The sequence below is a fragment of the Eschrichtius robustus genome, chromosome 3 (assembly GCF_028021215.1).
Source record: "Eschrichtius robustus isolate mEscRob2 chromosome 3, mEscRob2.pri, whole genome shotgun sequence".
NCBI lineage: Eukaryota > Metazoa > Chordata > Mammalia > Artiodactyla > Eschrichtiidae > Eschrichtius > Eschrichtius robustus.
This window is the reverse complement of record NC_090826.1, coordinates 117735301-117759120: the sequence shown is the minus strand read 5'-3', so window position 1 is coordinate 117759120 and position 23820 is coordinate 117735301. Positions and strand designations below refer to the sequence as shown.

The 23820-nt window shown below is 44.1% G+C and overlaps 1 protein-coding gene across 1 annotated transcript in view; it reads left to right on the top strand.

Moving 5' to 3' along the window:
- CD244 (CD244 molecule) overlaps window positions 1–22887 on the top strand; it is a 28523-nt gene extending 5636 nt beyond the window's left edge. The window contains exons 2-9 of the mRNA XM_068537610.1: window positions 13080–13418; window positions 13508–13783; window positions 15233–15340; window positions 15784–15851; window positions 18003–18056; window positions 20157–20222; window positions 21660–21716; window positions 22807–22887. Coding sequence (XP_068393711.1) covers window positions 13080–13418; window positions 13508–13783; window positions 15233–15340; window positions 15784–15851; window positions 18003–18056; window positions 20157–20222; window positions 21660–21716; window positions 22807–22887 — 1049 coding nt within the window. The remainder of the gene's footprint in view (window positions 1–13079; window positions 13419–13507; window positions 13784–15232; window positions 15341–15783; window positions 15852–18002; window positions 18057–20156; window positions 20223–21659; window positions 21717–22806) is intronic.
- Window positions 22888–23820: the final 933 nt, after the last annotated feature.

Below are 23820 nucleotides of genomic sequence, written 5' to 3'. Positions count from 1 at the left end.
TGCCCCAGCACTTTTGGGACCTCACTGAGGTTTATCCACCCAGACCCCATCAGGAACCCCTTCTGTTGCCTTCACTCCAAGCCTGGTGGCATAACCCTGAGCTGAGAAAACCTCAACATCCTTTGTTGGCTAGGGGAAGTTATACTTTTCTGAAAGTTCTCTTTTCTCTCCCCTGTCCCCTCTCCCAGTCTCTCAGGCCTCAACCTTCTTCCCATCTGACCCTTCCTCCGACCAGCAGGTCAAGGTGAGAGGGAGCTGAGCTGACAGTGGACACTGCGGGACTTTGGAGGCTGCAGCTCTTGCACCCAACTCTGGGGCTGAGCGGGACTCACTGCTGGGTCAGATCGTCTCCTTGACTGTCCTCTGTGCTGGCTTCCCTCTTCTTCCTGAGGAGGTGGTGGAGTTAATCACTTGACCTCTGCCCTCCCTCTGCAGAGTTGTTTCACCCCATTCTTTCCTAACCACCGGAAGAGAGGCCCCAAAGCTGCTGAGTGGTAACAACAGAGGTAGCAGCAGCCCTGGGGCCTGCTCTGACCACCGGAATCTGCTGTGGCCTCTCTGCTCTGAACAATCCACCACTTGTCGGGGCCTCCTCCACCTCTCACTAAGCATGTGAGAACTTGTGTTGAAGTTATCTTATCATACTGCCATTTCTTGTCTCTCCATTTGGCATATGTGCCCCTCGGGGACAGGGACAGAGGTCTTTCTGCATCAGTCACAATACCCAGTACACAGTACCTTGCCCACTCATCTTTCTGCTGTATCCTCCCACTCCAACCTCACCCCACCGCCATCCCTGTCTAGCCCTGCCTCACCCTGAATATCTTCCTTTTCCCCACACTGGGCTGTTGAGGGCTGCAGAAGAAAATTCAGCAACAAAGAGCAACTACAGATTGAGAGCCTTCAATTTCAGCTGGGTCCTCAGTGCCCTGGGAATCCTTGTTTCTGATCCACAGCTTTCCCCTTTCTCCAAAGGGGTGATTCCAAACCTTCACCATCTCTTCAAGATCCTGTTCCATCATCATAGCTTTTATCAGCCTACATTCTCCTTCTCCAAGTAAATGGAGGCCCCAATTAGGGATTCTGCCGACCTCACCAACAATCCCTCAACATCAACTGACCTCATCTGCGCCCATAAATGACCACAGTCACCTCTGCTCTGCATTAGGGAGCTCTCCTCCTTTCCTTGGTCTGTCCTTCCCCGTGTGCTCTGGACTTCACGGCTTCATCTGGTAGGTCATCCAGGACCTGCCCAGTCCATGATATCTCTGATCTTTCTCCAACTGCTCCTTTTCTGTTGGCTCTCCACTCTTAGTTCATTATCCTCCCATTTAAAAATCTATGTTGGAATACCATCCAGTTTTTCCCTACTGTGTCTTTCTTTCCCATGTGTCTCTTTTACTACTCATACAGAACACTTCACTTCTGATACCTCTGGTCTCCAAATGTGTGTGAGGTTCTTTCCCCATACCAAGCAACTCTCTGTGACACCAGCTGGGTGTCTTACAATTTGACTCAATTCTGACACCATCTGCCAGGAGACAGTGTTCGATTTCACAGATTAAGGGCTCGTTCCCACAAGATTACCTCCCTCTGCCATTTCAGACACCAGTCTCAAGCCCAGGTTGTAGATCAGAGGTTCGAGTGAACCCCTCTTCTGATTCAATTAATTTGTTGGAGTGGCTCACAGAACAGTGGGAAACACTTACTTACATTTACCAGTTTATTAAAGGATATGATAAAGGATACAGATGAACAGCCAGATGAAGAGATAAATAGGGCAAGTTCTGGAAGCGAGCTTCTGTTCCCTTGGAGTTGGGGTTCACCAAACTGGTAGCTCCCCTAAACTCATGCTATTGGGATTTTATAGGGGCTTCCTCATGTAGATGTGATCAGTTATTAACTATTAACTCCATTTCCAGCCTCTATCCCTCCTCCAAAGGATGGGAAATGGGGCTGAAAATTCCAAGCTTTTAATCATGGCTTGGCCTTTTTTGTGATCAGCCCCTCCCACCCAGGAGTTGATCCAGAGTCATTTAATAGAATAAAAGATGCTCCTCTTATTACTTAGGAATTTACAAAGGTTTTAGGAGCCCCATGTCAGGGATGGGGTCAAAGACTAAATACTAAAGCAAGAGATGCTTTTATCACTGGGAAATTATAAGGATTTAATTTAATTTAATTTAATTAATTTAATTTAATTCCTCTGTGCCAGGAACTGGGGGGAGAGAATAATATATATATTTCCATTATCTCACAAGAGCCAAACCAACAAATCAAAATAACACCTGGTGTTCTTCCTGTGGTAGCTTATTTCCTACCTCCTTTTTAGTTGGAGACAAACCCTTCTTAAGTGTGTAAACTAATACAATTTACATGAAAATAGAATAGTATAATTAAAAAAATGACTACAATGGCAGTATAGCATCAGGAGGGTAGATCACACATTCGATTCCTTAATAATTTAATAGTTTAGTTAATAACTTAATCATTCCCTGTATACTCTATATTCAGTTTTTTAAAATTTAATTAATTAATTAATTAATTAATGGCTGTGTTGGGTCTTCGTTGCTGCACACGGGCTTTCTCTAGTTGCAGCGAGCGGGGGCTACTCTTCATTGCGGTGCGTGGGCTCCTCATTGTGGTGGCTTCTCTTGTTGCAGAGCATGGGCTCTAGGCGCACGGGCTTCAGTAGTTGCAGCATGCGGGCTCAGTAGTTGTGGCTCGCAGGCTCTAGAGCGCAGGCTCAGTAGTTGTAGCGCACGGGCTTAGTTGCTCCGCGGCATGTGAGATCTTCTGGACCAGGGCTCGAACGTGTGTCCCCTGCATTGGCAGGCGGATTCTTAACCACTGTGCCACCAGGGAAGTCCTATATTCAGTTTTGTCATGATGAAGGAGAACCAGAATGAAGGCTCTATGTTTTGATCTGATGGTGGTTATTCAGGAGTTTACTTTATAATTATTCATTATGCTATGCATTTATATTTTAGGCACCCTTTAATATTTGTGCTACCTCTCAATTTTATAGAAGGTAAAAATAAAATAAAACCATCACAACCCCCTAAAAATTAAACTCACGTTCTATCACCCCACTCTCCAGACCTGCTGGAGAGAGCTTTATTACCATCCTTAGCAGACCCATAAGCCAGAAGTGTGGGTGTCTGTAACAATGCTGCTGTTCTGTCTGTGATGCCCTCTTCCATACTCCTTTCTCAATCCACCTGGCAGGCCTGGGTGCCCCAGGCAGCACCTAGGTCACCTCCTCTGGGAAGCCACTCCTAATGCCCCAGGGAAGAGTAAAGCATGCTTTCCTTATGCTTGTGTCACACCTTGGGCATACCCCCATAGCACATTTCACATCAAGTCTTAGTTGGCTGTTTTAGGTCTATCTTCCTCTAGACTGTAAGCACAGTAAAACAGAGATTGTAACTTTTCCTTTACGTCTTTGCCCAGTGCCCTTAATAATCCCATTCTCCAAAATAGGAGTGATATTACAAATGATATTATAGATATGATATGAGCAACAGCAATCATAACAGATGCCAGCTCTGAGCAACCTGGAAAGCTTTATTTGAGGTATTGGCTGAACTTCTTCCCTGCCTTTGGGCCAGTAAGATGCACCCATGCATGCACCAATAACCTTGGCTGTTTACTGTCCCCATATTACACTTATATGCTTCTGTTTTGGTCCTCTTCTCTTCTTATGATTTGGCTTTCATTCCTTATTTAAAATCCTGCCCAGCCCTATAGATTCTGGTTTTGTGGCAAGCATTTCTGGCACCCATCCTGGAGCCCTTAAACTTGGCGTTTCTTGTTGGTCTTGGAGTTGGCTCCTGTGGAATACTCAAGATCCATCTGTAGTCTCAGCCCTTTTGCTGCCTTAGGTGGGGTGGAGCTTTAGATACCCATTACTTAGCCCAGTGCCTGGCCAATGAAATATGCATCCACTGGTGTGGCTCCCTCTCTGTTGGGCCTTACCCTTGACCCTTCATATGACTGACACTGCTATTGCCAGTTAACCAGTCTTGGGAGTTCCATATCTTCCTTTAGCACTTGCTTGTTAAGTATGGGGGGCATTTCTATCTTTCTGTGTACCAATCTATTTGCAACTCTCCCCAACTCTACTCGCCTGGGTTAATCTCTTGAATGTAATTTGGTTGTTTTATCATCTCCCATTTCTATAGTGTGTGAAGGTGATGTCCTGTTTCTAGGAAATTAAGACTTATGATATGTATGTATTTCTTTGCAAATGCTGCCAACCACTAAGACCATCTTGCTTAGTTCTTCTATCTCTAATATTCTGCCTAAGGGCTGCACCGTCTGCTTGATTCCCTGTCCCCAGAGGAGCTGTGAAGTTGCAGTTCCCCCTACCCAGAATGTTTTTTCTGTAGCTCTTCGCCTGGCTGGATCCTTCATATCTTTCATTTCTTAGCTCAGATGTCACCTCCTCAGAGAGGTCTTCTCTGGCCATGAATCTACCAGTCAGTCTGTTATATCACCTTTTAAAACCACCTTCATGGCACTTAACGCTTCTCTGAAAGGATCTTGTTTCATTTTTCACTTCTTTATGGTGCGTACCCCAACTGGAGTGTAAGCTTCATGAGAGCAGGGACCGTGTCTCTCTTGCTCACCCCTCTAGTCCAATGCCCTTGAGCAGTGGTTCTCAAGTGGGGACAATTTTGCCCCCCAGGGGACATTTGGAAATGTCTAAAAACTTTTTTGTTTGTCATGAATGGGCCAGGGGTGCTGGCATCTAGCGGGTAGAGGCCAGGGATGATGTTACACATCTTTACAATGCACAGGACAGCTCCCCTTTCCTCTGCAACAGGGAATTAACAGACCCCAAATGTCAAGTGTTGAGATTAAGATATCCTCCCTAGAGCAATACCTGACACACAGAGAGTATTCAATAAATAATTGCTGAATATAGGAGTGAATAGTCTTCTCATTGCCTCAAAGGGGCTCACTGATTCTTATAGATGTACCTGGAACCTAGGTTTAGGACATCTTTGTCAATCTGTAAATTTGCCCAACCTATTTCCTAGTCTATTTTACCTGTGAGAATTTCTGATCCACTGATTTCTGGTTGTCATTTGAGTAAGTATCAGGAAGACTTTTGAGTAAGTATCAGGAAGACTTTTCTAATATTTCTCCAAAAGGTGAGTGCAGAAATCTCCTGTTTTTCCACTCTTGCTGTGGTAATGTTTCCACAGTGGCAACATCTTACTTTGCTCTTATCAAAGTACATTTTACTTAGTTTAATGATCAGAAGAGCTCTCTGAGAGGTAGTAATTACTCCTTTTTTACATTTTGTATTTTTATCAAGATATAACTTACAGTAATGTACAAAAAGTTTAAGTGAATAGCTTGATGAAACTTTATATATGTATGTACATGTAACCACCACCCATCTCAAGATGTAAAACATTTCTAGCACCCCAATAGTCTTCTTTGTGTCCCCTCCAACTTGATAATCTCCTCAGAGTTAACCAATATTCTAACCTCTTACCATAGATTTGTGTTTTTTTCGGATTTTGAATTTCATATAAGTAGAATTATTCACTATATACTTTTTGGTGTCTGGCTCCTTTATTAATAACCACGTCGATAAGATCCATCCACATTTTTGCTTGCAGAAGTAGTTTATTCTTCTTTTTTTAAAAAATTAATTAATTTATTTTTGGCTGCATTGGGTCTTCATTGCTGCATGCGGGCTTTCTCTAGTTGGGCGAGCGGGGGCTGCTCTTCATTGCGGTGCACGGGCTTCTCATTGCGGTGGCTTCTCTTGTTGCGGAGCACCAACTCTAGGCATGCAGGCTTCAGTAGTTGTGGCATGTGGGCTCAGTAGTTGTGGCTCGTGGGCTCTAGAGCACAGACTCCATAGTTGTGGCACATGGGCTTAGTTACTCCACAGCATGTGGGATCTTCCCAGACCACGGATCAAACCCATGTCCCCTGCATTGGCAGGCGGATTCTTAACCACTGTGCCATCAGGGAAGTCCCAGTTTATTCTTTTTCATTGCTGTGTAACATTCCATTATATGAATATAACATGATTTATTTATTCATCTAATGATGACTGATATTTGGGTTGTTTTGCATTTTGAATTATTATGAATAAAGCCATTATGAACGTTCTTGTATATGTTTTCTTGAGTATGTACAAATTCTCCTGGGTCATAGGGCATATGTAACTTTAGTTTTAAAAGATATTGTCAGTTTTCCAAAGTGGCTGCACCAATTTACACTTCCATTAGCAATGAATCAGAGTCTCGGTTGTGCCTCATCCCTGTCAACACTTGGAATTTTCGGTCTTTTAAATGTTAGCCATTTTGGTGGGGATATAGTAGAGTCTCATTGTTTTCTGATATCCAGCAATGTTGGGGACCTTTTTGCTGCTTGTTTGTTAATTGGGTATCATTTATTTGTCAAGTGCCTGTGCCAGTCTTCTGCCTTTTTTTTTTTTTTTTTTTTTGGGTTGTCAGTTTATTTCTTACTGATTTTTAGGAATTCTTTATTGACAGGCATACCTCATTTTACTGAGCCTCACTTTATTGAACTTTGCAGATACTAAGTTTTTTACAAATTGAAGGTTTGTGTCAACACTGTGTCACACAAGTCTATTAGCTCCATTTTTCCAACAGCATTTGCTCACTTCGTGTCTCTTTGTCACATTTTGGTAATTCTCTCAATATTTCAAACTTTTTCATTATTATTATATTTGTTATGATGATCTGTGATCAGTGATCTTTGATGTCACTATTGCAATTATTTTGGGGTGCCACAAACTGCACCCATATAAGATGGTGAAGTTAATTGTTAAAATGACAACAAAAGATTCAGAATATTACATAAACTTAGTTGATGAAGCAGCAGCAGGGCTTGAAAGGATTGACTCCAATTTTGAAAGAGGTTCTACTGTGGTTAAAATGCTATCAAACATCATTGCCTGCTACAGAGAAATCATTTGTTAAAGAAAGAGTCAATCCATGTGGTAGAGGAGGCTCAGGTAAAAGGCGGAGCCTGACTTTCCTTCCCCAAACCACTACTCCCCATCTGGGTGGAGACTACTCCAATGTGCATGGTGTGAGGGTGTGCTCTAACTTTATTGATTTACATGTAGTTGTCCAACTTTCCCGGCACCACTTGCTGAAGAGACTATCTTTTTCCCATTTTATATTCTTGCTTCCTTTGTTGATGATTAATTGACTGTAGGTGTGTGGGTTTATTTCTGGGCTCTCTATTCTGTTCCATTGATCCGTATGTCTGTTTTTGTGCCAATACCACACTGTTTTGACTATTGTAGCTTTGTAGTATTATCTGAAGTGTGGGAGGGTTATGCCTCCTGCTTTGTTCTCTTTCCTTTGTATTGCTTTGGCAATTCTGGGTCTTTTATGATTCCATATAAAATTTAGGATTATTTGTTCCAGTCCTGTGAAAAATGTCATGGTTATTTTGGTACGGATTGCATTAAATCTGTAGATTGTTTTGAGTAGTATTGCCATTTTAACAATATTAATTCCTCCAATCCAAGAGTATGGGATATCTTTCCATTTCTTTGAATCATCTTTAATTTCCTTTATTAATGTATTATAGTTCTCAGCATATAAGTCTTTCACCTCCTTGGTCAGGTTTAATCCTAAGTATTTTCTTTCTTTTTTGGTGTGATTTTAAAAGGTATGGTTTTTTTACATTCCCTTTTTGATATTTCATTATTAGTGTAAAGAATTGTAACTGATTTCTGTATGTTAATCCTGTATCCTTCTACCTTGCTGAATTTATCTATCAGTTCTAGTTGTTTTTGTGTGGAGTCTTTAGGGCTTTCTATATATAATATTATGTCATCTGCATATAATGACAATTTTACCTCGTCCCTTCCAATTTGGATAACTTTTATTTCTTTTTTTTGTCTGATTGCTGTGGCTAGGATTTCCAATACGATGCTGAATAGAAGTGGTGAGAGTGGACATCCTTGTCCTGTTCCAAATTTTTTTTTTTTTTTTTTAACAGAAGCACTTTATAGATAGATATCTGGTGCTGTTGGAGGGCATCCATTAAGTTAACTGAAATACGACATTATAAATATGTCTAAAATGACTTTTTAAAACAGATCTTCATTCTTGTTTTACATTCCAACTTATGAAATGTTAAATTTCCACAAGCCTTGCATAGACTTAGTGAGATGAAGCCAACTAAGAGCTGGAGAGTTTTGTTCCAAATTTTAACAGGAAGGATTTCAGGTTTTCACCATTGAGTGTTATATTGGTTGTGGGTTTGTCATAAATGGCTTTAATTATGTTGAGATATGTTCCCTCTATACCCACTTTCATAAGACCTTTTCTTAAAATCATGAATGGATGTTGAATTTTGTCAAATGCTTTTCCTGTGTCTGTTGAGATAATCATGTGGTTTTGTCTTTCTCTTTTGAATGTGGTGTATCACATTGATTGATTTATGTATGTTGAACCATCCTTGTGACCCTGGAATGAAATCAGCTTGACCATGGTGTATGATCCCTTTTATGTAATGTTGGACTCAGTTTGTTAATATTTTGTTAAGGATTTTTGCATCTATGTTCATTAAAGATATTCACCTGTAATTTTCTTTTTTTGTGGTGTCTTTGTCTGGTTTTGGTGTCAGGATGATGATGCCTTCATAGAATGAATTTGGAAGTGTTCCCTCTTCTTAAATTTTTTGGAATAGTTTGAGAAGGATAGGTATAAGTTCTTCTTGGTATGTTTGGCAGAATTCCTCAGTGAAGCTGTTCAGTCCTGTATTTTTGTTTGCAGAGAGTTTTGCTTTGTTTTGTTTTTAAATTACAGATTGTATTTCACTTCTAGTGATCAGTCTGTTTAAATGATCTGTTTCTTCTTGACTCAGTTTTGGCAAGCTGTATGTTTCTACAAACTTGTTCATTTCTTCCAGGTTGTCCAATTTGTTTGCATATAACTGTTAGTATTCTCATATTTTTTTTTGTATTTTTGTGGTATCCGTGGTTAAAATTTCCCTCTTTCTTTTCTTATTTTGTTTATTTGGGTCCTCTCTCTTTTCTTCTTGGTGATCCTGGCTAGAGGTTTGTTGATTTTGTTTACCTTTTCAAAAAATTAGTTCTTGGACTTATTGATCTTTTCTATTGTTTTTTTGGTCTCTATTTTATTTATTTCCTCGCTGATCTTCATTATTTTCTTCCTTATGTTGACTTTGGGTTTTGTTTGTTCTTCTATAATTCTTTTAGGTGGTAGTTTAGGTTGTTTGTTTAAGATTTTTCTTGTTTTTTGAGGCAGGCCTGTATTGCTATGAACTCTCTTAGAACTGCTTTTGCTGCATCTCATAGACTTTGTAAGGTTGTGCTTTCATTTTTGTTTGTCTACAGGTATTTTCTGATTTCTTCTTTGATTTCATTTTTGACTCATTGGTTTTTTAAGAGCATGTTGTTTAGTCTCCATATGTTCTTTTCCTGTTTTTCTTCCTGTGGTTGATTTCTAGTTTCAGATTTTTGTGGTCAGAAAAGTTCTCAGTTGAGTTCATTTTTCAGTTATTTTATATTTTATTCCCACAATTTTCATTTGGTTCTCAAAAAATTCATTTTTTCAGGTAACTATTGCTGTATAATGAAGCACCTCTAAACTTAGTAGTTTAAAACAACAACCACTTATTTAGTCAATGATTCTGCCAGTTGGCAATTTGGGCTGGGCTCAGCTGGGTCATTATTTTCATTTCAGCTTGCACCATTATGCATATATGGTCAGCTGCCAGATTGACTGGGGACGGCTGATCTAAGAAGGCCTCAACTTGCTGCATGTGATCTCTCATCCTCCAGGAGGCTATCTGAGTCTTGTTTATATGTCAGCTAGACAACATGCCAAGAGAACATGTAGAGGCACATTCCAAGAGGCATGTGGAAGGCCTCTTCAGATCTAGGCTTAGAACTGGCACAACAACATTTTTACTGCATTCTGTTCAGAAAGCCAGCCCAGTTACAAGAGATGGGAAAGTGAACTCTATCTCTTGATGATGGAAGGAGCTGCAAAGTCACATTTCAGGGAGCATGGCCATTTTGCTTTCTATCACACTAGTTCTCTGCTGTAATTCTCAAACATATTTTATTTCCTTGAACATGTTAAACAAAATTACTTTAAAGTTTATGGCTGATAACACTATTATCTAGATGTCCCTTGGATTTATTTCTATTTTTTCCTTTGGTTTTTGGACATGTTTCCTCTTCTTATGCCTGTTTACTTTTTTATTTCATTTTGGACATTGTTGTATGAAAAATTTTAGAAATAGTTTAATGCGCTGGTTTTTGTTATTTTCCTCCAGGAATAATTTATATTTGCCTCTAGTAGTCAGATTAGAAATACTAGAGATATTAGATAATGTTAATCCAATTCAGGGTTGAAATTATTCAAAACTGGGCTTCAGTCTCTGTGAGAGCTGGCCTATTTCTTTTCTTTCTTATTAACTTTTTGGCTGCGTTGGGTCTTTGTTGCTGTACCTGGGCTTTCTCTAACTAAGGCGAGCTGCGGGCTACTCTTCATTGGGATGCATGGGCTTCTCATTGCGGTGGCCTCTCTGGTTGTGGAACATAGGCTCTAGGTGCGTGGGCTTCAGTAGTTGTAGAGTGCAGGCTCACTAGTTGTGGCTTGCAGGCTCTAGAGTGCAGGCTCAGTAGTTACGGCACATAGGCTTAGTTGCTCCATGACATGTGGGATCTTCATGGACCAGGGATCGAACCGGTGTCCCCTGCATTGGCAGGCAGATTCTTTTTTTTTTATAAATTAATTAATTAATTAATTTATTTTTGGCTGTGTTGGGTCTTTGTTGCTGCACGTGGGCTTTCTCTAGTTGTGGCGAGCGGGGGCTACTCTTCGTTGCGGTGTGTGGGCTTCTCATCGCGATGGCTTCTCTTGTTGCGGAGCAAGGGCTCTAGGGTGAGCAGGCTTTAGTAGTTGTGGCATGCAGGCTCAGTAGTTGTGGCGCACAGGCTTAGTTGCTCTGCAGCATGTGGGATCTTCCAGGACGAGGGCTTGAACCCGTGTCTCCTGCATTGGCAGGCAGATTCTTAACCACTGTGCCACCAGGGAAGTTCCTGGCCTATTTCTTGTTCACCCTTACTCTTAGTGTGTAGACCTTTATGGTACCAACCCCAAATCTGCTGGATTTTAGGTATACCCACTTCCTATCAAGAGGTTCCTGAACTCCATGTTCTCTTAGTTCCTTAAGCTTATTGTAAACTCTGCTTAGCTTCTCAGCATTTCAGCTGCTTTTTATGGACTCAGAAGATGTCTCCAAGGAGCAACAGTCAAAAATTCTGGTTCCACCTCTCTGAGTTTCCTTCTTCCAGATCTTGGCCCTATAACTTTATACTGCTTTATTAGCTCTCTGATGCCATTAACAACATGCTTTTATACTTTGCCCGTTTTTTCTAGTTATTCTCAGTAGGAACATTGGTTAGCATGTCTTAATCTGGTCTTCCATTATCAGAATTAGAATTCTTTAGATGATTATGTATCTCAACCTTTAAGTGTATGCTGTGGGATGAAAGCATGTTCTATTTCCAGATCACAAATTCTCTGGAGTCAGGAACCGTATCTTATACATGAAGAGGCCCTGCCTTTTCAGGGTCCTCATTACAGTGGGGACTCAGTAAAGACTGAATAATTGGTGAGGACAGTTCATGTCGTTTTTGTAGGTTTAGTAATTATTTTTCTGTTCACCTTTGTTCTCAACATCTTTAGGCAGTGCTAGGACCTCAAGAGACAAAGTCACAGAGATGTATATCACAGTCTCTGCTTTTGGCTTGGTAATGAGCACAGCCAGTTCAAATCATGGGAATATGAATATGAACCTCATGTGTTTTACTCTTAGGAGTGTCAAACCAGAGGAACATATTATATTAACCAGATAGTAATTACGAGTCCTTTAATTATTTACTTAGTCTCTTGAGAAAATGCTGACATGAAGGTATGGTTAGGAGTGAGGGTATTTATAATGCATGTGGACATCTAAAGATCTCTCTCCATCACTCTCTTCTCAATGTCCTCCATTTTAACAGATCTGTTTGTATAACTATCTCCTTCTTCTATTCTCTCCTCCAAAGTCTCCCTGACCCTTTTCAACCCGCCCAGATAGACCTTTTTATCTCCAGCATCCACTGGGCCATGCCACATAGCTTCCCTGACAAAAATGGCCACAGGGATTTCCACTTGTTTTCATTGATTGCACTGGGGTACTCTAGGGTAGGCAATGACAAGCAGCTCTATGTCGCATTGTCACGGTCATTAACCCCCATCTTGGTCCTTAGAGAGGGATGTGCTAGGATATGCCTTGGCAATATAGTTTTATTTTTCTCTATTTGTTTTCTATGGAGCGATCCTGTGGATACTTTCTAGTAACTAAAAAATTGGCAAACACTAATGAATAAAGACCACAATCCTATGAGCAAAGTGCTACAAGAAAGGATTATGAATCTAGTTCTATGAGGACGGAGGACGGAGGAGGGAGCCATTAGTTCAACTGGGAGGGTTAGTCTTATTAGGTCTGGCCATTAAGAATTTCCAGCAGTCACTGATGGCCACTGTTGGTTGCCTCAGCACTGCAGGGAAGGAGTGACATCATATATGATATTTATAACATTGTGGTTAAGAATTCGTCCTCTAAAGCCTAATTGACTGGATTTTAAGCTCATCTTTCTCCCTGTGTAACTTGGGCCAATTACTTTTAAGTTCTTTCTAACTCAGTTTCCTAACCTGTAAAATGGGGATAAGACCTTTTAGGGTCATTGTAAAATGAAATAGTAAAAATATGTAGTGTTTAAAACCTGTCTGTCCCATAATAAGAACTCAGGAGATTTTAGCTATTATTACTGGTTTGTGGGCCCTTCAGACTCGGGCACAGAGCATGGAGGGAGGGGAGGCAGATAAGGGAGATACACTTTCAGGTTCTCTTAGACCTTGGGCTCCTCATATGCATTTCCATCCTCTTGGTTTAAGGGAGGTCACATCCAACAACACACAATGCTCAGGCTTGAATCTCTTCTTTCCACCTCCAGCCTGGGTTCTCTTTCCTATAATCCCTAGGTTCTGCTGATCATGTGGTTGGAATCTCGGGAGAGTCTGTCTGGTTACGGCCCCCCAGCATACAGAAAAGGACATACTCTGTTAAATGGAAGATGCAGCCATACTCAAATTCAAGCTGTTTTTTGATACACTCTTGGAAGAATGTTTCCAGCCAGAGCGATGTAGGGAAGAGTTTGAATCGGACTCCAAATCATTTCAACGATAGACTCAGCTTTATAAGCGAAAACTTAACTCTTCTCATCATGGCAGTTCAGCAGCAGGACAGTGGCCTCTACCTCCTGGAGGTCACTGAAGACACTGGGAAGGTTTGGAGACATAAGTTCCAGGTTTCTGTATTTGGTGAGTCCTCAGGACAGCTCATGCTGCACCTCTGACTCCTGCAGGGCTTGTATTTCCAGCACCTTTCTGATCAGAATCTCTGCTTCCAGATCGTGTTGAGAAGCCCCAGCTGGTGGAGAGGTGGAAGGTCCTGGACAGGGGGATGTGCCAAGTGACTCTGTCCTGCTCAGTCTCCAGAGGTGGTGATGTGAGCTATGCTTGGTATAAAGGGACTGAGCTGATTCAGACACCCAGGAACCTCACCAAACTGGAGGAGCAGATTGATGTCAGTGGTTTGCACACATACACCTGCAATGTCAGCAACCCTGTCAGCTGGGCAAACCACACCCTCCAACTCACACAGGGTTGTCTGAATGCCCACCCGAGTAAGTGGAGCACTTTGCGCTGTAACAGGGGCTGAAGGTGTGGGACCCCACAGCCAGGCTCATGTGCAAAGGAGACTTGGATATGAGATCCCTTGGCTGCCTCCCCCAGGGCTTTGCAGTCCTTCCCCAGGGAGGTCCTGGCCTCTAGGCACACAGTTTCCATAAAGCCAGGGCTGTCTTTGTCTGGGAAGGATTTTATCCCAATAAAGAATCTCCTTCCGGGAGATGCGCATTTCTCCTTCATGTAGGGAATGCTTAGCTGTTTGGTGAGTCGCAGCCCTGCCATGATGCTGATCGTTACTTTCTTTCTCTGAGAGACTGATGGAGATCTACTTTCTCCTCCTCAGTGACAACTCCCCCAAACCATATAGTTCCCCAAGAGGTAACTATGCTGTACACAGTGCTCTGGGTCATAGGGTCATCAGGATGATCTTGGGGGTACCTAGAAGGGTTCTTGGTTTTTTTTTGCTTATGCTCATCCTAAGAGTTACCCCGAGTTAAGTTGACACCACTATTGATTAGATAAACAAAGAATTACTGTGCCATCAGCATGGGCATGACAGGAAAAAACAACCCACAGTTCCCATACTTAAGGAACTTATAATCAAATGGGGCAACAAACTAAGCATTCATGGGCAAAAAAGAAACAAAACAAGCTGAAGTAATATGGAGTGACAAGGACACTGGAGTTTGGTTCATGCCAGCCATGGCTTCATCATTCACTAGCTCTGTGAACTCAGGCTGATGCATTACCTCTCTGAGCCTCGATTTTTCTTTTGGGTAAAATGGGGATGTTAATAATAAGTACCTCACAGGATTGCTGTTAAGGTTAAATGAGATGACGTTTGTAAAGAGCCTAGTCAGCTGGCATCTGGAACTTTAATTCATTTCCCTTCTTCCCGTGTTGGCTGGGTTATATAACAGGCTACACGTGTGACACAAATGTTAAAGTTTGAATGAAGAAGAGCAGTGAAAGCAAGAATAGCAGAAGGTGAAATGGAAGACTTGCCTGGCACATAGTAGGTGTGCAACAAATGTTTGTTGAGTTAAAAACAAAAGAGTGAATGGATTAACATTTGCTGTGCCAGATGTTTTACATATATTAGACCCCGTAATTAACCCCCATGTGTAGATAACATTATCTCCTTTCTGTAAGTGACAAAACAGAGGCTCAGAGTTTAATTAAGGAAGTTGCCCAAGGGCACAGAGCTTATAGAATTAGAATCGAGCCTGGCCTCTGAGATACTAATACCCATACTCTTAGCATCACTCAGGGGAGGTCACCCAATTGAGAAGAGAGATGACTTTGATGGTGAATTCACAGGGTGCGAGGAGACCAGCCATTTGAGAGAAGAGTGTGGGTTTTGAGACAGTCCCTGCAGCAGACAGGTGGGAAGGGAGAACAGAGAGGGCTTAGCACTCAGGCCTGGTGCCTTCCATATCCCTCAGGTTTCATCTTTCTGTCCATTTTGGTGAGCATCGTGATTCTCCTAACGGCATTGTTCCTGGGCACCCTCACCTGCTTCTGTGTGCGGAGGTGGAAGAGGAAGCAGTCACGTAAGTGGAGGGTCCCTAGGAGGTGTGTTGCCTGATTTGACATCCCCAGTGGCATGCACCTGGGAGCACAGTACCTGCTTTTCCTTGGGGGCATTGAGGTATGTGTGTGTGTGCTTGGGGGAGGGGAAGCAGTGGCTGCTGGGCCCTCTCTCCCAGTTCACGCCTTCTGGAGTGGCTGCTGGATGTTTACAGTCTGATCCCCAATGTGCAGATTTACCTGCACTCTGCCTGGCCTGACGGAATAGGTATGTCAGGGCAGGTTGCGGCCACTGTGCATTTTGGGTATCCTAGGGAGAGCACTAATCTGCCTCCTTTCTAGAACTTTTCTCAAGGTCTTGGTCATCTGGGATGGAGGGAGGACCGCCAGCAGCAGAAGCCTGGACAGGACGCCCTCTGGAGGTCTCTGCAGCTCTTTTCTTTGCTTCTTTGCTTTCCTCTCACAGAGACCAGACCAGAGGAATTTCTGACGATCTATGAAGATGTCAACAACGTGCAAACCAGGAGAAATCAAGTATGGCACCCTAGGGGCTGCGGTTTCTCTCAACTAGTCTGGGAGATGCTCTTGGGAGGATGACCATTCAGAGCAGGGGGACAAAGAGGACCAGACAATTGTCCTCAGTCCTCCCCATCTATCTTTTCTCCGTCAGCCTCCTAGCTCTGGCCATGGAGGAAAAGAGGAAAACAAGGGGGCGGGGTGCAGAAAAAATGAAGGAGGCAGAAGGGGCATCTTGGCGCAGAATCGCACCTGTTGGGAAGGGATGGCCCCCTGGTGTCCTCATTTCTGTCCTGTCTTACCAGCCAGGCTCAGCCCCATGAAGAGTCCAACCTTCTTGTATTTTGTGTCTGACCACAAAGTCTCGTGTCCCTGCAAGTCCGAGTTTACTTTTGCGGGTCCCTTGATCGTTGCCCAGGCTGGGAAGGAGGCCAGCCTGAGCAGCCAAAACACAGCAGTTTCACAGCTGGCTCAGTGGTCTGTGCTCACAATGCTTTGGGAGGAAGAGGCCCGAGTCTGGCTGAGGCGCTAGAGAGAGTATCCAGGTTAGCACAAAGGTTAGTTCCTCTGCGAACCTCTCTGGCCGGTCAGTCTCTGCAGGTAGCGGCCAACTCTGCCTGTCATCCAGGGGTGTCGAAGAGGAGGAAACTGCAGGGGGCTGCAGGGGCCCTCCTGCTGCTCTGCCCCTGAGCAGGGCAGGATGTGTGACAGGCCTCAGGGAAAGGCAGTGCCCAGCTGAACTGCCAGGTGGGAAGGGTGATGGGCGTGGGGAGGAAGGGCCCTCTTCCCACCCCCATTCCTGGTGTTTCACCTGCGGAGGCGAGGCAGGAAGTCACAGCAGTGGGACTCTCCCTTGTCACAGGTGCGAGGCCCTGTGAGGCCTCATAGAACAGAGAAGCAGCTTCCCAAAGGTCTGGGCTCAGTGGGAATTAGGAATCAGTGTGGCTCCCCTGGCCTGTTTCCTTGCCCCACCCATGGAATATTGGGGCATGAAAAACAAAAGGAGACTTTGTTTCTCCCATCATTACTGGATGCTGGTACAAATTCCTGAGAGCAAGTGCATCTTCCTACAGCCACGGATGCCCAAATGCTCAGTAAAAATAGCCTTTCTTCCCCAACAAAATGAAGGTGACTTTAGATTAAGTAAATGGAGGAGAAGACAAAGGAAAATAACTACTCAGAGTAAGAGAGACCTCTTGGGGATTCAGGTCTGTTACTCTGCATCTGACTCAGGGCTTCTTCCCTCCGTGGCCACATCTCTCCATGGCCTGTCCCTAGTGTCCCCAAGGTTCTGCTTGAAGGCCTAAATCTTAAGCTTCACGTGGTCTCACTTTGGGCCCCAGCTTTGACCTTTCTGGAGACACTTCACTCAGGTCTGGGCAGAAGAGAAAAGCACAAACTCCTGTTTCTTGCCAGATGCCAGCGACTCTAGCCTCCAAGCACGGCTGATGTTTTTCTGCTCCTCTTAGCGTCTTCCTGCTTCTGGGGAGTTCAGCTTCTTCCTTGTCTAATGGACTCTAATGGTCTCCATGGGCTCTTCCCCAGAGCCTAGCCTGGCAGTCTGTGTTCGGGGTCGAGCAGCATGAAATGCCTCCAGCCCCAGTCTCCCGTGGGACAGGACTGAAGAGAGAAGCAGGAAGGGCGTGTGCTCCCTGCCTTTGGCCTTGGTCCAGGGCTCCACCCAGCACCACAGCTGCTCAGAGTCTGGCTTGAGGCCAAAGGCAAGCTGGCCACCAAAGCTGGATCTAGAGAGGGGGCTTTAGAACATTTAGAGTCCCTGAATTTGTGTCCTTTATAGGTAAGGCTCAGATTAGAGCCCCGCCCAAAGCTCTGCCCATTATCAGTAGTTATGTGGCAAATTTAGTCAGAAAGTCAGCAAAGGCAAGTTTCTAAGTTACCAAAGTAAAGCAAGTGACAGGAGACCCTTTGGGCAGGGTCACTCGATGCAATTCTTTCACACTTGGGAGGTTCCTCACTTCTGACACTAACTGCTGCACGGTGAGTCGCTCCTACTGTCTCTCCCTATCCTGAGATGCTCAAAGACCACCTCCCTCCCAGGTTCCTGGGAGCGCCTCTTCTTATGCTGTTCCTCCCCCACTCGATCCAAATTCAGACAGACACAGCTGTCTGCTCACGTTACCATATGTCCTTTTACTATGTCTTGTGCAGGAGCAGAATTCCCCTGGAGAAGGGCGCACCATCTACTCCATGATCCAGTCCCAGGTACCACTCTGGTTTCTCGAATCCATTCTGTACCTGTCCATGGGGCTTCCTAATGCCCCCTAGACACTCACACCCTTGAATGGCAGAGTAAGACCTTGGCGCTCCTGGAGTCTGGAAGACAGCTTGGTCTCAGCTGCATTAAGTTGTTTGTAAAGATGAGTGTGATTCTGAAATGTCTCGACAGCTGAACAGAGCTGGAAAGTCTGATGCAGACATTCATTTCTCTTCCATGACTGGTAGCAAGTGTGGTCCAGATAAAGTCAGTGGGAGGAGGAAACTTGTCAGGGGACTCAACTTCTGTTTTCCCTCCCTGTTGCTTCCAATACTTGGGGGCCTTGTTCTTTTTATTCCTGCCCTTGATTATACCTGTTTTCAGGAGAGAATGCAGCTGTGTTGTTCTCTTTTATCTAATTATGACTTAACAATAGCATTTATTAAGCACGTAACATGTCTATTTTCTTATTGAATGTCACAAAACAACCTCATGAAGTAGGTCTAATAAAAACCCCATTTTGGGGACTTCCCTGGTGGCGTAGTGGTTATGAGTCCGCCTGCCAATGCAGGCGACACGGGTTCGAGCCCTGGTCCAGGAAGATCCCACATGCCGCGGAGCAACTAAGCCCGTATACCACAACTACTGAGCCTGTGCTCTAGAGCCCACGAGCCACAGCTACTGAGCCTGCATGCCACAACTACTGAAGCCAGTACGCCTAGAACCCATGCTCCACAACAAAAGAAGCCACTTCAATGAGAAGTCTGTGCACCACAATGAAAAGTAGCTCCTGCTCACCACAACTAGAGAAAGCCCGTGCGCAGCAACAAAGACGCAACAAAGCCAAAAATAAATAAATTTTAAAAACCCCATTTTGTGGATGAGGAAACAAACTCAGAGGTTAAATAACGTGCTCAAGGCCACATAGCTGTGTTGCGGCAAAGCTGAGACAAATGGTTTCCGAGTCTTCACTCCACCTCTATCTACTTCATCTCTAACATTCTGGGATTGTAGAAATTCACCCATAAACTGGAGAAGGAGCCTGTAATATTGACTACTAAAATGACTGTATTGATAACCCGGACTGCTGAGGCATCTCTCGCAAAGGAGACACTGCCCCCTGGTGGCCAGTAATGATAATGTCTGATAAAAATGACATTATTTTACCTATTTATGTTTTAAAGAATTACGACTTGAAGCAGCAACCTCTTCAGCTTGGTGGCTAGGCTGCAGGGCAAAGAAAACTCCGGGGGAATGGTGATAAGCTTCAGAGGAAGATCAAGAAAAGAGGGAAGAGGAGAAAGGGAAGGGGAAGAGGAGAAGGGAAGGCAATGGAGGGGAGAGGAAGAGAGGAGAGAAATGGAAGAGAAGGAGGAAAGGAGGAAGGAAGGTGCCCGACCCCTCAGAGCCACTCTGGAATTCCCAAGCTGGGTGTTGCCTACTCCTACTCCCCTTAAGATAACGTGATTCACTGATAATGGGTCAAAGAGAGACGTAAGGGCCATTGATATCTGGCAGTTTTCTGGCTTTAGTCACATTGAATTCCAACAAGAGGAATTTAAATAAATGCAAGGAAGAAATCCTCTTAGACTGAGATGATGGTGAGAATGAGATTTCTCCTCTGGAGCATCTCAAAAAGAGGATGGTTACCTGCCTTTGAGGACGCTTGGCTCAGGTCCAGAGAGGGAAGGCATGATGTCAAAGGGAGGCACTGAGGTGTTGAGGAAAGAACCCTTGGAGAGTCTGAGGTTTAGATCCCGCTTCTACTGTGAGCACACTCTCTGACTTGGGCTATTTACCCTTTTGGAGTCTCATCTGTAGAATGGGGCAAATTATGATTATTCCTATTTTGTAGGAGTGTTATAAGGGTTAGGGGAGAATGCATATACAGAGTAAGCACTCAAAAAATAGCAGCTGTCTTTAATAACAGAGCAGGACTAGCTTTCAGGTTGTCTGACCTCCCAACTAGTCCAGGATTCTTTTCACTAACACTTAAACCTGCTGTCTGGGCAAGGTTGAAGGGGAGGAATGGAAGAGATAGATGCCTGCCTCCCCAGGGTTGTGTTGGATCTCTGCTTCTGAAATGGTTTTATTTCTCTTTTCTTTAGTCTTCTGCTTCCACATCACAAGATAATGCAAATACATTGTATTCATTAGTACAGTCTTCCTGGAAGGTAAGTCTCCTCCACAGGGTGTTCTTTAGGCACAAATGTATTTTGCCTGTGCATATGCAGGCATGTGTTTGCAGAGGGTGTGTGTGTGTGTGTGTGTGTGTGTGTACTTCTGAGTGAGTTGTCTTCCACTGTGTGTATCTGAGTAGCTTGTGTTAAATGACTGTGTTTAAATGTTAATGGGTCAACTAGACATGCCTTTCTGGTTCTGTCTGGAGAAAAAGGACAGCTCTGAGATTAGGAGAAGCGTGGATTCTATAGGAGTTTCTGTGGGAGGCGGAGGACCGTCAAAGACAGAAAGGAGGTGCTTTGTGCAGAAGGACCACAGAGCCCTCATTAGACCAACTGAGGCTATGGTGGGAGATACTGGAGTCATTTCCAAGGCAGGGGCATATAACCTGGAACTGGAGGAGTAGACTGGAGCTACAGAGAAACAGTGTTGACTTTCAGAGAATCAGACAAAGGTTCTGGCCCGTCACCTGCTGGTGGAGGTCTCCAGACCGAGGCAACCCATCACGGTCTCCTTGAATCCTGCTCCAAGCTGAGCTCACAGCTGTTACATGTGCCTGGGACCACAAAGTGGGACATCCTAGTGCCCATGGTCATATTTCCACCTTGGGGGGTGGGGGGGTGGGAAGAATGTTAATTCCAAGGCTGGAGTCACTGTATGAAGCCAAAACCTTACCATGGTAGTATGGGAAGTTTGGAATCTGCCAAACTGTGGAAGTGTTGAGTTCATGTGTGTCAGGGATCCTGTGTTTGTGTCAAATGGGGGAGAGGTTTGGGAAGATTTTTAGACTTTTCACTCACCCTCCTTCTAATAAGTCATTAAATCAACTTGGATTCTACCATGAGAGGTATTTATATTTAAATTATACACTAGAGTTTATGGACATATAGATGGTCACAGGCACCATGATCACATGCTTTTGTATTAGGTTATGAAGGCTCTGTATACTACTGAAAGCGCTTCTGAGTTCCTGCACTGTCTCCAGTGTTTCACCATGTTCAGGGTATGTGCTAGGATTGGTACTTATGTATGTGCCAGAATTGTTTACACTAAGGTGTGTATGTATGCTGTGTGTTGAAAAGATACACAGTTTGAGGCAGTATTTGTATTAGGCTTGTCTGAAGGGTGTGTGTGTGTGTGTGTGTGTGCTGGGAATGTGTGTATGTGTGGATTTTAGGGGTATGTGGGTGTGGGATATTAAACTCTTTTGGTTCAGAAATATCATATCATAGGCAAGTATGTACTGTGCTTTCTTTGGAAACTGTAAACACCATTGTTTACTCCCGGGGTAGGAAATTCTATTCACTTCTGGCTGGGGATACTTCACGGACTTTCTGGGCCCTGAGCCTCATTTGGGACCTCTCACATCAGTTAGGAGTGGGACATTTCTTAACTTGAAGTTAAGCACTCTTTACCCTCTGAATTTCCAGTCTGGATCCAAGAAGACGAACCACAACACTTCCTTCAATAAAACTGTCTATGAAGAGGTAAGGAACTCCTCTGAATGGGTTTAGTGCTCATAGCATAGCCCTGAAGTCATACACGTGTGAAAAGTCATCCATAGAGTCTCAGGGCTGCAGGGATTTTAGGGATCTTCTAATCCAAATCTTCATTTTAGAGATGAAGAAACTGAGGTTCAAGGAGAGTGATGGTCTAACCCAAGATCATATCATATTTTGGAGTTTGACTCCTGTTGGGGAGATAGAGTTTTAAATTAGGGCTCTCCCCAGGCTAGTTTCCCAGCTGTGTGCCACACACTGGACATCTCTCCCTTCCACGGGTATGTGTGTGTTGGGGAACAGGGAGCAGAGAAGGGAGGATAAATGAATCTAAATGATTTTCCCATTAGTAAGTAATTGGGAATCATTCCAGGACATAGGTGATCTTCAGCTGCTGCTGGGATGGACACTGCACAAAAGAGACCAACGAGCCCAGTGGCCAAATTGATTCCCATTAGGCCATTTAGGGAATGGAAAGTAGGGACTCAACGTTTATTGGAGGTTTATTGCATATGTATATGTATGTATATATATATATATATATTAGCCTGCCAGTGACTTCATGTGAACTATCTTATTTAATCCTCACAGAATACTATGAGGTAGTATAATTATACTTCCCATTTATACCCAGAGAAGTTAAGGCATGGAGAGCACCCCGCCCATCAACCTCAGTTAACACCTGAGCTTCTACCTGTGGCCTGATAAAGATGTGGCCCCTGGTCACAAGGGAGAGGGTAGATGGGTGCCTGCTGGAATTTCTGGCACTTGAGCTGCGGCCCTACATTAAAGCCAGCTGGACAGGCCAGGGTTGTAAAGGACACCATGTGGGCCAAGGCAATCTAGGTGGGTCACGAAGAGGGGTGGTGTGGTTAAAAAGCACTAGAAATGGAGCCAGAAGAACTGGATTCAAGCCCCTCCTTTACTTCTTACTAGTAGTTGACCCTGAATTATTTGCCTTAGCCATCTGAGCTTCCTTTTCTTATGAATTGTGAATCGGGATAATAATTCACAGCCCACAGGGTTGTTATAAGGATCTCTTAGTGGGAGGGTCTGAAGTTCTCCTCTTCTTCTGCAGGTGGGAAAGAGAGCATCCAAAGCTGCAAACCCTGCTCGACTGAGCCGCAGGGAGCTGGAGAACTTCTGTGTATATCCCTAGTTGCCGCAGCTGTTCTCACCTTTCTTACAGTTCTGCTTCTGTCACAATGGATGACACCACATGACTCTCTGCAGAGCGATTCCTAGTCTGGAGAGGATACGAGAGTTTGTGCATGGTCTATATTTTGTTTTGAAAATGATTGCTAACAGCCATTATAGGAGCAAGGCTGTTAAATACTATCTCAACCCACAGACTGGACAAGAATGGGTAGAGATATTGGGTAGTTTCCATAAAATGACTCAGCAATCCAAGTACTGGTAATCTTTCAAGCGCTATGTAAATGTACGGTGGTGTTATTATTAGCATTAAGATTCCCTTCCTCTGGTTTTCTAATCTATGACTTGTCTTCCCTCCTCCCTAATCAGGGATGACCACATTTTTAGACCCTTCCCTTGCCCAGGCTCATCTTCCAAAGAGGAAGGAAAGATAATGGGGATGCAGAGGAAAAGAAACAGCCCCCTCTGTGAGGGTGGAATAACTAGCCATAAGCCAGCTGGCAGGTTCTCCAAGGGGGCCATGCCTGGGCTTTGGTCACAAAAGGGTGTAGGCAGGAGCGAGGGTAGATGGTGCAAAGCAAGCCCATCTCTGAGTGGAAAAATCACCCAGAGCCCATGCCATCCTGATAACCTGGCAGTGGGACCAGCTTTGTCTACAGAACGAGGTTTGACTTACAAAGACACATTATTGGACATCTATTTTGGCCTCTTCACAGTTAGAAACAATATTGTATTTAAGTTCTGAGTCCTGATGTTCCCCATGGCACATGCGGGAGGGAGGGCTCAGACCGCTGAGCAACTGGGAACCAGACACCTTGCTGGGCTCCCCTGAGTCTTCAGGCCAGACCCTTCCACAAGGCTGTGGGGAGCAGGCTGAGACTCTGGCTGAGCCCAGGAAGGGGTGAACTGGAAGAGGGCCTACTGAGAGACCCCCAAC